This window comes from Nestor notabilis, unplaced genomic scaffold (genome assembly GCF_000696875.1).
Source record: "Nestor notabilis isolate BGI_N333 unplaced genomic scaffold, ASM69687v1 scaffold21990, whole genome shotgun sequence".
Classification (NCBI taxonomy): Eukaryota; Metazoa; Chordata; class Aves; order Psittaciformes; family Psittacidae; genus Nestor; species Nestor notabilis.
In genome coordinates, this window is record NW_009912743.1 from 29,106 (window position 1) to 43,660 (window position 14,555).

Consider the following 14,555-nt stretch of genomic DNA (forward strand, 5'->3'; position numbering starts at 1 on the left):
TTTGTCCAATGTTCTCTAGCCCTCTGGGAAAACAAACACATTTAATATTCAGACAGTAGAGAGTAGGGCACTGCAGAAGCAAATAAATTCAATACTGAAAGATCAGTAAGGTGATTAGTATAAAATTGTAAACAAGAGGTCAATTTTGCAAAGAGATGCCAACTCTTAGGTGTAACTGATACTATCCTGTATTAAGACTATAGCTATACAAAGGCATATAAGTTTGGTCAAGTACTACTGCATATGTAAAGCTTTGATATCGAAGACCTATCTTCAGTATATTTAGCTTTGTTTGGTTTTGAATCCTCCCAGCTTTATGTGAGCAGAATGCAATTAGGTATCCACAAGAGTAGATATTACATGTGTTGGAGTCACCTCTAAGTGCTGCAGCTAGTATGCTCTGCATTGTACAATGCAGAAGTTCAGCAAATTCAAAGATAAAATACCCACTACATTTTAGGAGAGTTTTCTGCTCTGATCAGTGAAACAGATGCACAAGATTATCTGTGCTACTCTTCTTTCTACATAAATATGCAGTAAATCCAGTAAGCGCTGCTGGAAAGTCAAACCACATGCAGCAATGGAATACCTGCATATTCTGTGAAATCCTCAGGCCTAAGTCTCATTTTGCAAAAGGCTCACCTGGCTATTATTCCACTGAATTCTAGGGCATGAGATCAGAATCACATGCAGGGCTTCCACTTTCCATATCACATCTCCTTTGTCACAGGACTGTTGCAAAATTATGGAGTCTGACACTATGGTGTCAGATTTGGCAGAGTTTAAATATATTATGCAACCCTGTTGCAAAGAATGTATTTCTGCATTAGAAGTCTAAACCTTCTTGTCATGCTGTATCTCCTTTTGAGGACCTGGGTCTATATTTAGACTTTAAACCTACTTAGTTTACCTACAGGGGAGATATACAGAAGTTGATTTTGATTTTGCATATTCCAGCAGGATTGTGAAAACTTGGTTATAACCAATGGGAACATCTAAGCTTTAGTATGGTATGCCTGTCTCTAGTTAACTGATGTTCCCAAATGGTGCCACTTCTATAAACATAACTTCAGACGCGGACTTTGTAAAGCTCTGCTTATTGCACTTCCTGAAGTGAGAGTTAATCCATGCTGCCACAGAAAGCAACCAGCATCTTCCCCAAGGCTGGTATGCCCACTTGACTTGCGGGATCTGCATGTCCATCAATACTGGACAGTAATCTTTGCCTTCACATTTATTAAAATAGAGAATTGTGGGTTTTTTTAAGAAGTTTGTTCCCATTTTTCTTCATGAGAAAATTTGATCCAAACTTAAAACTTCATCTCAAGTTTTAGTTGTAAAGTCTGTCCAGCTGAATGATGATTACAGTTACAGGAAACTAATTATGTAAGAAATACAGAAAAGCAAAAGCTGCTGGAACAGTAAGTATTTTTTCTCGATACAAGACAATTACAAGTAACTATACTGAGCTCTCTCTTTAAAATTATCTATTAGTAAATGGACTGTAATATGCACTAGAATGAAGTTTGCTCGGTGTCTTAGGCTAGTTTGACAACTTGCAGGTGCTGATGCCCTTACGCCACTAAGGAAAATATTGCCTGTGCAGAGCTTCTACCTATAAATGAGTTTTCTGACAAGTCTGATAAATTTCAACTTTTTTTTTAAAAACCAACCAACCAACCAAATCCTAAAAAACCTTTAGAGATTTGCATAATGGACAAATATTTGAGAATATTTTGGAATTGTCTGAGAAGATTTTAATTGGCTGCTATAAAATTTGGAGTCATCACTTTTTCCTATATCATCCTTAGCAAATGACTTGTTGGAGGCCACTCTTGCTAGAGTTAATATTAGATACTTCTAAAAGTCTCAGAACAGTGACGGACCTCAGCAGAACAAAGAAAAAGAAACTTGCAAATACAGCAACTAGAGCAGATTCATGACCTGGGAGGCTGCCTTCTGGTGGTGTTTGGTTGGTTGGTTGGTGGTTCTTCCCTCAATGTTTCCAACACTTAACAGTACTTTTTCATTATCATCTTCTATGAAAGAAATGAATTCTTTTGTAAGGGACCTGAAGTTTCTGGTTGCTTCCACTTTGGAACAGTAGTGACTATATGTGAGACTGACAGGAAGGCGGAAGAGCAAGTACAGAAGGAATATTAAATATGAGTCTGTCTTGGGAAGTTTGAAACCATGTTCTTTTGAAAGGGTCCCTACTGATAATATAAACATATGAGAACCAGATAGAAACAGATTATGATAAAGAATAACTTGTTTACTTTGTGTACAGTGAGATGTACTCATCCTCTTCCTAATTAAACAATGTAGTAGCAAAGGCTTCAAGCATATACTTCATTTTAAGCACAAATTAACATTTTGTGTTACTAATTCCAAGCTTCAGAAGTAAAAAATATGCTCCGCTAGATCTGATTTTGTTTTCCCAGAATAAAACACAGAAATAAATGCATGTAAAATATCAACGGATAGCCTGCTGTCTAAAACTACTTCTAACTCTGTAGTGTAACAGCTTTCCAGTGATAGGAGATTGTGTGTGTCCTTGCAGAGGACATGACAAAACCCAAGAACTTGGCTAAGACCATAGGACATACAGACCCTTATTTTCCCCATGTTTTCATTTTCTGTAGCTTAAATGTGTGCATATTACATATGCGTTCATACTTAATTTGCACTGAAATAAATGTTCTACTTTTATCTGAGTACATAAAATGCCAGGTTTCAATTTGCAGAAATTTTCACTATGCTTATATAAAGCTGCAATGTTTTTCAGAGGAGATAAGAGACTCATGATGCAGACCTCATTGTTACCAGGTAATGCTGACAACCACACATTTTTCCCTTGTTATTGGCAAAATACCTGACAGCTAAAAAGTAGCACCAGAAGTAGGGAAGTTTTAGCACTGCAGTAAATACTCCTCTGTCTAAATTGCTTTGAATTAAGGTATTCCCCAACTCTATGAAAGACAGGAATGAATTCACATTTATGAATAGCTGAAAGTTGCAGGTAATAACTTACTAATCTGTTTCTTAAACCACTATAGATGTGGCTACATATGACAGGCAGGTTTCTTTCTAAGCATGAACTAACCCTGGAATCAAACATTCACCTGCCCAACATACTAGAAAATAATTTACATTATTTAATATATTTATGTATGTTACCATAAATCTGCAGAAATTGGGAAGGTGTCCCAATGAACTACAGATTTAAAAGCTATACAATTAGCGAAGGACTGCATAAATGCTCTGTGAAATTAGACTTACATTAATAGAGTAGGATGTGGGTTTTGTATTTTTTTAAGCATTGATGTCAGCACCTCTGCATTTTGGGCACCCAAAATGACACCTAAAATATCCTGATTGCTGAACATGCTGAGCACCACTTCTCTATAAATAAACTCTCCTGATAGCATCTCATAATAGACCCTTTTGTCCTGGCTATAACCTTAAGGTTTTCCTGTGATACTCCCCACAATACATCTACCTATGCAATATTTTTAAGATTCCTGAAGAGCAGGAAAGGCTTAAAAATCAGAGGTACAATTGTCCCATTTTTCCATTCCGCCCCATCAGAAGAAGTTAATGATTTAGGATTTAATTCATTCTGAGCAGCACAGAGGAACGAAGTCTGTTCTGTCCAACCACATACATTTTAGCAAGGAGCTGAAAAGTAGACCTCAGTGTGCGTTTTGGAACTGAAATCTTCTCTGACAATGCCAATTGTCAAAACCACACCCCATTTCAATGACATTTGGTTTGGGAAAAGCTTTCCAGGTTCTGGAAATTAGAAACAACTTCAAAATGAAAAGGTTTGGGTTTTTTTTCTTTGGGTTTTCACTGTCATTCAGTAGGTTTTTGTCATTGTACTAAGAAATCAAAACTTTCCAAATAATTTGAAGCACACACCGGTTTGATACTGAACAGACATTGTAAATATATATATGGTAATAAAATACTAACAGTTCACAAGAACCACTTTAAAAGTCCCAATCTCTAATTGTCTTCTGCAATGGAGATATGTATCTCTGGATAGCTTAACAAATCAATCATGTGGGTTTTATTTTACTGAATAAATGTGGCTATGACTGATGAGCTCTGTAAGACCTCTTTTATTTTTCCAAATAAAAAGAGACATCAAAGACTGTAGCAGATTATGCTTTCTCCTATTAATTAACTTCAGCCCATAACCTAGTAAGGCCTTTGTCAAGACACAAAACTATTCAATTCTTAGTTGCTTTGCTGCAATGGAGAGAAGAGAGGAAAGATAAGTTGTGCATTTTCATTTTATTAGATCTATCCCTTCAGACTGCTGTCTGCAGAGTGGTGGTGTAACATTTACCACAGCAGAATGAGCTGCTCTCTGGTTTCTGCTCCAATGGAGAAATGCTATTATGGCAAATGGTTCCCTGGATGAAAGGCTGGTTTGTGTGAAGTGTTTTGTGACCTGCTCAGTGTGGAAAGGAGGGAATGTGGGCTCCGAGGTCTCAGAAGCAGATTACACTGCCTGTGGCCTGGCAGTGGCATGCAGCTCAGTGACTTGGCTGCTCTTGACTGTGCTGCTGCCCTGCAATGTCTGCTGCTGTTGGAGTAAAAGTTAACACCCCAAGCAGCAAAAGATAGAACTTTTCTCCAAGGAGCAGCTGCTGAAGTTGGTATCCCTACAGCTATCTGGGTTCCTAGCAAAAGCAAAGTTTCTCATTTGATTTTTAATTTCCACAAAACTTCTAATGCATGTCTAAATGCTTGATGTTCAAATACTGAGGGGGTTTACACTCAAACGGAATGAAAAGGTCAAGCTTCTTTTTCTTCTGTAGGAGTTCTGGCATTTTATTTCCTTCTCCTGTCTGTCCCTGTCTGCCTTATCTCTGACTGCCTTCCCTCTCCCTGTTGTCCAGACAGACAAGCTGGCTTCTTGGCTGTTTGGCCAACTCTTCACTCAAACTTGCATATAAAATATTCTGCATTATTCCGTAAAGTAAGTGACAAACTTGTGAATTGATTTTATAAATTTAAATGCTCTTTTCATGCTGGCTGTGCTGCAAAACAAAATAGCAACTTACAGTCCTGAATAAGTAGAAATACAAAACAAAGTTGTCTCTGTAAGTCTTCCTGAGCAACTGGAATTTTACTGTTGTTGAAGCAGCCTTTCTTGTTAGCTGTCTCAAAGTTTTTATCCACTTCACTATCTCTTCACTAGATGCTTTGTTTGCATCTAAAAGAAAGCTGCGTCAGGATTTCAGTGTTTAGAAACCTGTTTCTTCTAACAAGGAAAATCATTACCACATTTATTTTGTTGTTTCAACACTGTCCTTTAACGTGTCTAGCTCCCTCCTTCCTTGATGCTTACCTCCCAGTGAATTTAGTGATAACAGATCTATTCTTTCACCAGTCATGTAAACCTTAGTCCCTCAGCTTTGCACCATCAACTAGATTTTCTATTTCCTTTGTTCCTTCCTTTACCTGTGCTAATTAGAGTGCATCTTTCCTGGATGTGAGTGACATATATTATACCCAGTTTTCCAGATGGAATGATCTTTTCTCTGACAAGCTCTATTGCTCAGTATAAGGTATTTGTAGAATCATTTAATGTACAGATTTTATAAGCAGTAGAAAATAGAGCCAATGAGATTGAGAAAACATGACACAGAAGCCTCAAATAAAAGTAGAATCTCCAAACACTAGATAAAAATGACTAGAAAGTCCTGTCCTAACAGCAAGTTAACAAAACTTGCAACAGATCATGGAGAGTATCTACTGTACACAAAGTAATCACGTTATGTGTTTCTGGCTACGTGAAAACTAATAAACGTAACGGGACAAAAAGGGAAAGGGCAAAGTAGCTTAGTCTCAAATGACTGCTACGTAAGTTGGCATCTCTGTAGGTCTGATGCATTAAGAATACACACTCACGCCCAGCCGCAGCAGCAGATGTGCTGGTAGGAGAGGAAAGAGCATTGGATAACGATACGTGACTAGGGCTAGAAATATTGGTTACATCCTGGGTCTGGCTTGTGACGGAGGACTGTCTCCTTAGAGCCCCCTGAAAGGAAGTGCCACTCTTGAAAGTATTGACTACTTCGATCTGTAATGGAGGAAAGAATGAGACAAGTTGCTTAAAGTATGGATACAGTTGCATAACTGACAGGAATAATAATGAAAAACAATAAATCAACCGTGCACACACTTTTACGTCAATCAAAATAAATCCTTCTAAGTGTTCCTCTCAATGTTTTTCAGATATGAAATGATCCAAATTTTCTGTCTGGCTAAAATGAAACAGCTCTATAGGAGACAGTGGAGCTGCATCAGTTTAAACAACTCGATTTGAAATAACAATCTTTAAAATTTAAACCAGTTTATTTGTATGTAAATAAAATAAATACAACCAGCATACTTGCTATAACTAAACTGTTTTCCTGCTAAGAGTAAAGTTACTTTCTTATTGATCTCTAAGTGTTCTTTCAAAAGGAGGAAAATTCAGTCACTTAATTGGAATTGGGGAGGAACAGGGACAATACCCAACCAAACAAAAAACCTTTAAAATATTCAAATTATGACTCCATTTTGTCAAGGGCTGCCACTGTACTAGCTTGATTAAATAGAAAGTGTTCCACTGTCTCTTCTGACTTTTTCTATAATGAAAGTTTGTATAAGCACAGTGATAATGAATACTGGTATTTTATAACTACAGATTTAAAAATATTCATATTTTATCTTTATACAGAGCACTTAAAAATCACACAGAAAATTATGTGGAACTGGATTGACTATTGCAGCAAATAATATTATCATTTTCTACTTCTTGTTATGTCTGTTGTATGTACTTTTTGATACATCCTTCCTGAATACCTGAGTGTTTTATTCATTACCACAGAAGATGAGTTAAAAAAAGAGCTGAGTATTTCAAGGCATTCTTTGTCACCAGTATAACCCAATAAAAAGCAGGCTCTGCATACAGATGTGAAGCCAGGGATTGGCTGTAGATATTATCAAGGAGTATATATGCGACAAATACCGCCACACCAAAATGTCCTCTTTGTTACATCAGTACATCACAACATGTAGTAGTAGTATCAATTAGAAGAATTCAACCAACTACTTATTTGAAGTAACCCACTGTTACCAGATTTGTATCTTGCAAGCCAGGTTGCAAGATACACAGCGTAGAAACTAGTTGGGAGAAGTGGTGTATTTATCAATTAAACCAGCACAAATCTTGGTGCAACCCCTCCTGAGTTATCAAGTTGAAAGCACTATAATAAACTGGCTAAAATTTTCTGCTGCGGTCAGTCTTAGGAATAAACAAATTTGTATGGCTTCATCTTTAACACTACAGATGAATTCCACCCCCCCCCCAGATCTGATCTTTGGGCAGTGTTGTTTGTTTTCCTGCCTGGTTTTTGGAGAATAACCACATCACAGCCAGCTGTAAAACGGATCAGTGGTCACTGCTGTAAAATTGTCACACTGAACTTTTACTATACAAACATGAAACAGCTGATTTGTTCCCTGTCTGAAAGTCCTGTTTACCACATCCATTGAAATGTGCGCACTCCTAAGGTACAGTATTAAGCAGTCATCATAACATCTCACAGCTTGGCTCTCAGGTTTTTCTGCAGCAGACTTATTTTAAATTGCATGTCTGATATAAATATCACAGTAAAACATTATGATATGAGGTGAGCTTGCATGTGGAATAGGGGTACACGTGAATCATTAGCTAAGGTTCACATTTGCATCTAGAAAAAACATATGGCCCAAACCACTGGTTATATATGAAGGCATATTAAATACTCACCTGAAATGTTCACTGTACAAAAGTGGAATTAAATACAGATCTTGGGTTTCCATGATCTAACACAGGTGTCAGAGCACTCTTCAAAAGAGACCATTCAAAAAAGATTTAGAAGTCTCTGACTGAGAGCACAAAGTGTGTATCACTGGGGAAGACAGACGATAAATCCTAAGCCAAGGGGAAGTTCTGGATGTACAAATGTGTTCCTAATAAACTGAAAGACCCTAGTGCAAGAGTGAAAAGATAAGGGAAGAGCTGTATTCAGTAGTTTCTCCAGAGAACAAGAATTACATGTGTGTTATTTACTCATTCTCATGAAGAAAGTAACTACAGCTCTTCAGCGATAGAATTCATAGTGGGAGGACAACAAGCTTCTCAGAATCTCAAATGCTGAACATGCAGGGCTGTCCCCTGCCTGAAGCCAAGAAAGAAGAGAAGAATTTGGCCGAAAAGCTTTTCTTCTGAAACCAGAAAATGACAAAGAAAAAAGAGATAATAGAAATATATATATATATAAATAATGCATTTTAAATTAAGATGTAACTTTTTAATTAAAAACCAATGCATTTATTTAGAACAATTCAAGCTGCTAAAAAGGAGAAAGTAAATGATAAGTCATACATCATGAGAAGTTTGAATCATGATTTGATTATAGGGCTTCAGGTAGAGAAAAAAAATCTCTCCTCCATTTGAAGCTTATTTGTCATATTAGAATTTTCACCTCTCATCTTTCTGTACTATACTCTGAAAGATCTACATCTTGGAGGTAGCATGGCTAATAAAAATATTGGTGAGCAGCAGTTAAAAGAAGAAACAGAAATCTTATACTAGCAGAACAGCCCTTGCAAAACATTCTCCCGTGGTTTAACACAGGACAGATTGTCAGCGAGCATTTTGGTTGTCATTAGTGTTAACAGGACCCAGGGCTCATTCATCTTATCTCCAACCATCAACTTTTCTCATGAAATCAGACAGTATCCATGGGCTACGGCCATGTTTTCTGTACTAAAAGCTCTACGGAAAGCCATAAAATGAGGTGCTAGGGTTTTATCTAACTTCAAAACCACTTGCCATGAGTGACTTTCATTGCTATTGGGTTTGCATTGGTTCAAGAGAAGAATTTTAATGCAGAAAGGAAGGAAAGGAAACACAGTGCAGCACCTCAATGTATTTTTTGGTATCTAAAGAGGAATAATCTGTTTTCAGGAGCAGTTAACATGGCAGCTGTATGTTTTTCAGGTTTTGCTTTAATTCTCAAAACACTTCAAGCCAGTTATTTCCCACGTTAAGCAGATAAAGCAAACTGAATTACAGGATGGATGAAGCAGAGGAGGAAAGCTTCAGGCCTCATGCTGCAAAAATCTGACATGGAACTTGAAAAGTTTTCAAATCTCCACACTTCACCATTTTTCCATACTCAGATGTGAGGTAACTAAAGAAACTTGAATGTATGCAGTTAAAAAAGATGCAATGATTTCTGGTTGTTCCTCAGACTACACAGTTTTGCATGCTAAATGCATCCCAAAGGCTCTTAGACCTGCCAAGATGGTAAGATGAGTCTTGTCCCTTCCTTCAGAATGAAGAATTTGTGAGAACTGCAACAAAGACTTAGAAAACCATACTGAAAACCAGCAGAGGTTGGAAAGTCCTGCCTTGTATGCAACTTGAGACCACCTTTGTATCTTTCTGAAACTTGCCTAACTAGGATGAGTCATTTGTGGAATTTCTTATGTCAGTGGCCTTCCAAGAGAGCTATCCAGTAAATAAAACATGCATCCATCCAGAAAAGCCCTGAAGTATAATATTTATAAGACAACAAAACATCTAAATGAAGTAGACAAAAATGAAAATCAAAAGTAGCAAGTCAGTCTCTGCCTTGTTTAAGTGCATTTTCATACACCTTTCTTTAAAGTACATTCATGCATGTCTTCACAGAAATACATCTGACATTTCAGTATGAAGAATGACCAATGGAAATCCTTTCACTGGTGTCTAGGTTTGAACCCTCAGGTTTGAGAGAGGGCATAAAAAGAAGCAAAATACCTTTCTACTGCTCAATTTTTGTCAGGTTGGATGAGGTGTTATTGGAGTATTACAAGGGAGATCTGTCAGAAATCTGGGGAAAAAAAACCCAAACCCTATTATAGAGTCTTTAGAACTGTTTTAGGAGTGAAGACTTTCGTTAAGTGCTGTGGCTATCTGTCCAACAATGACTGGATAGAAAACAAGCAAAAATAATCTAATATGCATCACAAGCATATGATGGTGGAAACTGGTCTTGTTAGGATTTGAATGATCAATCTAATCGTGAGAGTCTACAGTTTATGCCTAATCTTACTGTCATCCTCTTATATATATAAAGTGAGGGGATGCTCTACCTTCTTCTTCCGCAACTCCAGAAGTGCATTAGACATCAGAGGATTCTTGCAAATCCTCCAGCTCCCCAAGGATGCTACAGACATCCTCATCTTCTTCCATCAACTCTTCTTTAGCTGGCTTCCTGAGAAATGTAGTACAAGTGTATGAATTTGGATGGGCCACAACACACAGCACAACAAAATGTGCTCAACTCAAGGTCCATCCAACAGTAGATCTGATTTGACCTGCATATAAGTTCATCGCTCTCCAGTGGACACTTTGGAACTCTTTTTGAATCTTTCTGTTGGCCCATTTCCTTTTTTCATTATCATTCCACAGGTGTGAAATGGATGTAAAAATCAAAGTCACTAAATAAACAAAATGAGAGAAAAAAATCACAGATGCCTCTTGGCAGGAGAGAAACAATACATCCTACTGAAGATATTTCTACAACTAAGAGCAGAAAGGAAACTAGAAAGATGGATGTTAGCAAAGAAATATTATTCATGTTCATTTTGTTTTAAATAGTTTAAAAGAATAGTAATTTATCTGTGAATTAAGTGGACAAAGATACGCAGAACTAAAAGCTACCTCTCAGACTAGAAAAAGAACTGAAAGGATGTAATTTGCTTTTTTGTGCTTGTAGTTGTTTACACTCACCACAACCAGAAAGATATCCTGACAGAAATGCCAACAGACAACACTCCTCCTAAAGCCACCAGGAAGAAAAGAATGCATATTTAGAGGTCATCTTTTCATAGAGACACCTGGGCACCTGTTTGTCACTTTCCTACAGGGACAATTTGAATTTTCTCTGATGATGAGTGCTCCTGACTCAAGAGAGCCAAGACACACAACCTCAAAGCTGAAGATCCATATTTAATTACTTACCACAGAACCTTGGGAATCTACCCAAACACTTAATCTCTCTAATGGCAGTTTTCACCCTCTTGATTTTTTGCTCTGTGGATACACTGAGGAGACCCAACTGGCCTAGTTTCAGTTTAACTCCCTGATTTTTCTAAAGGCATGGCTTCACCTCTTTCTCCAGAAAAAAAAAAAAAAAAAAAGTATCAATTTGGAGATGAGGAAAGGCAGAAAGTACAATTTTTCTTGAACGAAGCCAAAAATCAAAACCTACCGAGATAAAAATATTCTTTCAAATATTATTTTTCTTAATTATTCACCTCTTGTAAGCATCATGTAAGACATTCACATCTGGTGAGTACTTATCTCTGTCAGAGCTGCTCTCTTCTGCAAGCTGGCACAACTACTTGATCTTAGAAAGATCAAGGAGAGAGCACTGGAGTGTTATAAAACATGCTACTGCACTGCAATGAAAAATGTGAAACAGGTCACAGCTCTTTTAGCACTACAGGACATATTTGACCAGATGTCCTCATCTGTACTATACTTAGCACCATGATTCAGTGCAAATACTTAGTATATTAAAAAATGCCATGGATTTTTGTATTTAGCAAAAGGAGGGGGGGGAGGTTCAAATAAAAAGATATTTTTGTAAGAAATCATCCACAGTAACCCAACACACAAATTTCAGTATTTAATGGATGCTTAGGCCCTTACTACTAAAAATAAATCCAGAACCACATTTTTCATTGCCTAACAGGAAAGAAAATCAATTCCTTTTAATCATGAGATATATATGGTAGTGCCAGAAGAGAAAATATTACCATCTTTTTTAATGAAATGATACTTTACACTTTAGACTGAACAATTTAAATTACTCTGTGATTGCAAAAGTGGCAGCAACAAGAAGTTTTTGGCAAAATCAAGCAGGTTGTGTGAGAAAGCCTTCAGAACATTTTGCTAACCACTGCCCCAGTTAGCATATTCCAAGTGGTGCTATTTTATAGACTGTCATCACTGAAGTAGAAAAGTAGTTCATAGTAGTCTCAGAAAAGTATTCCTATGTGTGTATCATTTTATAATTTATTTCTGATGCTGTACACACACACACCCTCTTTGTTCAGTTTACCTATTTTACTTGTTCATGTGCACCTCCTTTGAAAATAGTACCATCAGTCACACACTTAAACGCTGTGGCTTTTCTTACAACATTATCTAGCATTGATCAAAGATTAAGCATGGTTTTTTCTAGACCATGTGGGCATTTACTTTTAGCATACCTGGGTTTGGATTCTGTTGAGCCCTCTGAACCAGAGAATTTGTCCACGTCGAAGTTCTCTCTCTGCATGATCAATTTCTTCAACATCTTCATTGAGTTCTTCCTCAGGGGCCTCCTCCTTCTCAGTGAGCCTCCCTGCCTCCTTTAAAAACTTTAGCCTACTTGTTGGGATGGTTGCAATGACCTAAAATTACAAAAAAGTACTGAAAACATAAGCCTCATTCAATAACCATAGTGCAATAATCTGCTCATTGCAAAAGAACATTGATAACGAGATCTGTAGCCTTTCAGGAAAGCCATGATAAGCATATTCACAATGGTACTTTACACTTACACAACTCCATTTTAGTCCAGAAATACTTAGTTTGCTATGTAAAGAATTAGCATTACTTGCATAGCTAAACCACATGGACAATCCACAACTATGGAGCAAGTTTAAGGCTGGGAAAAATGTCCTTTCTCAAAAGACTAAAAGAAGATGTATTTATTTGAACATAGTTATTTAGACTTTGCAAGATCAATACTTCTGCAGCTAGAGTTTGGGTATTTCTAATGACTTAAAATAATGCATGTTAATGTGAGCTGAAAATTAGTTGCACCTCATGCTTAAAAAATCTTCTCACGCTACACTGGTTCCTGTATTCAGCTTTCCTTTGTTTTGGCAAGTGGAATGCTTTTCTCAGCATTTCTCAAAAATGAGGTTTCTGAAAGGGGTGGGTTTGACTGTCTCCTGTTGGACTTTTTATAGGCCTAGCTCTTCCTCTGTGTCCTCGTAACTAATAAATCCTGATTAACTCAACTCTCTTCTGATTCTGTTTGACCACCAAAGTGGTCCTTGGATATAATTAATACAGGAGATAGCCAGTAGTCTTAAAAATGTGCACATACTGTAGTTAGCAAATGATCTAACACAGTTATTTCAATGTGACTCTCTTGGGTCATTTTCTCTTTGTTCCAATCTCTTTTGCCAGCTTAAATAAAAATATGTGCAGATGGTGATTTAAACAAGACACAACCTGGAACATACTGAACACGTAAAACCCCTGAATTTCCTACAAAGTTCAATCCATTAAATCCATTTAGCAAAAAAAGTGCTGCAATTTTTCTTTTTTGTTTGTCTTTGTTTCAGTGTGGAGCAATCACATCTCTGAAGCCCAAATGTATGAAAGATGGGAGATAAAAACAGTTGCAGGAAAGCTGGTGAAGATATATCTTACAGTTCTGGAAAATTGGGATGGATGAAGACACATGAAGAGGCACCAAATATTTGCAGGATAAAAAGAAACTGCTGAGTTTGTGAGGGTCTCCTTGAACTTCATGAGCCACAACTCCACTTAATTATATTATTTTTAAAAACAAAGAAATGTCAAAACCCCACCAGCTTCAACACTACTACAGAACCTTTTGAAAATGCATTCTGGGGTGGAAAAACAAGATGCTGCCTTAGAAAATTAATGAACTGGCTGACACCAGCAAAGAAAGAACAGGAGTTAAAAAGAAAAGGTAAGTGCTAGTCACTTAAATACTTACTGAAACTCCAGCTTCCCAGCTTTCAAAACACTACAAAGCCAGCACTCTACAGAAAGGAGCTACTTAAGAGGGTTTGGTATCTGATGAAAGTGATGGTGATGAAGTGCTTGCAAGACAGTACACATAGAAACAACTGTATTCGGTGGTGATTCTGTGCGACAGAACATACCTCTCCTTCACGACCTCCCTCAGCCAGGCTGACACATTCTGCTCTAATTCTTTTCTGAAGGTGTTTACATGTCTTTGTGTTTGCTCATTTGTTTTCCCTATCTGCAGACACCTGCTCAGTTCAGGTAATGGCAGACTCAATTGAGTGGATTTAGATTAAGGAACTAAATATATTCCCCATAAAATTCTCAGAGTTTTAAAAAGTGATCAATAATTCTGGGACTGTAACATGAAATATTTTAGAAAGACTTGGTTTTCAGAAGTAATGAGGGCCACATATTGGAAAATGGTTCCTCAAATCATCTCAGAGTTGCTTCCTAGAAATAAAACCTTAAATCACCTTTTAAAGTGCTGGTTTTAACACCTAAACCTGAAAATCTTGATTGGTTCTAGTGGTTCAAAGGAACAGAGCACGTTCAGGAGAGTAAAAAAAACAAAGGGATAAGTTTGTTCTGTGCTGAACTAGAATTAGTCATAGCAGGAGAGAAGTGGCTGAGAAGGAAGGGAAGCACCTCTTCTAAAGGAAAAGTCTCTCTTACT

General features: G+C 37.2%; 1 protein-coding gene across 1 annotated transcript in view; it reads right to left on the reverse strand.

Annotated features, from left to right (window-relative positions):
- Nucleotides 1-12,501, reverse strand: part of LOC104410863 (plasma membrane calcium-transporting ATPase 2-like) — a gene marked incomplete at its 5' end in the record, with an annotated part of 17,349 nt that extends 4,848 nt beyond the window's left edge. Inside the window, one exon of the mRNA XM_010021138.1 lies at nt 12,319-12,501. Coding sequence (XP_010019440.1) covers nt 12,319-12,501 — 183 coding nt within the window. The remainder of the gene's footprint in view (nt 1-12,318) is intronic.
- Between the last annotated feature and the right edge of the window lie 2,054 nt (nt 12,502-14,555).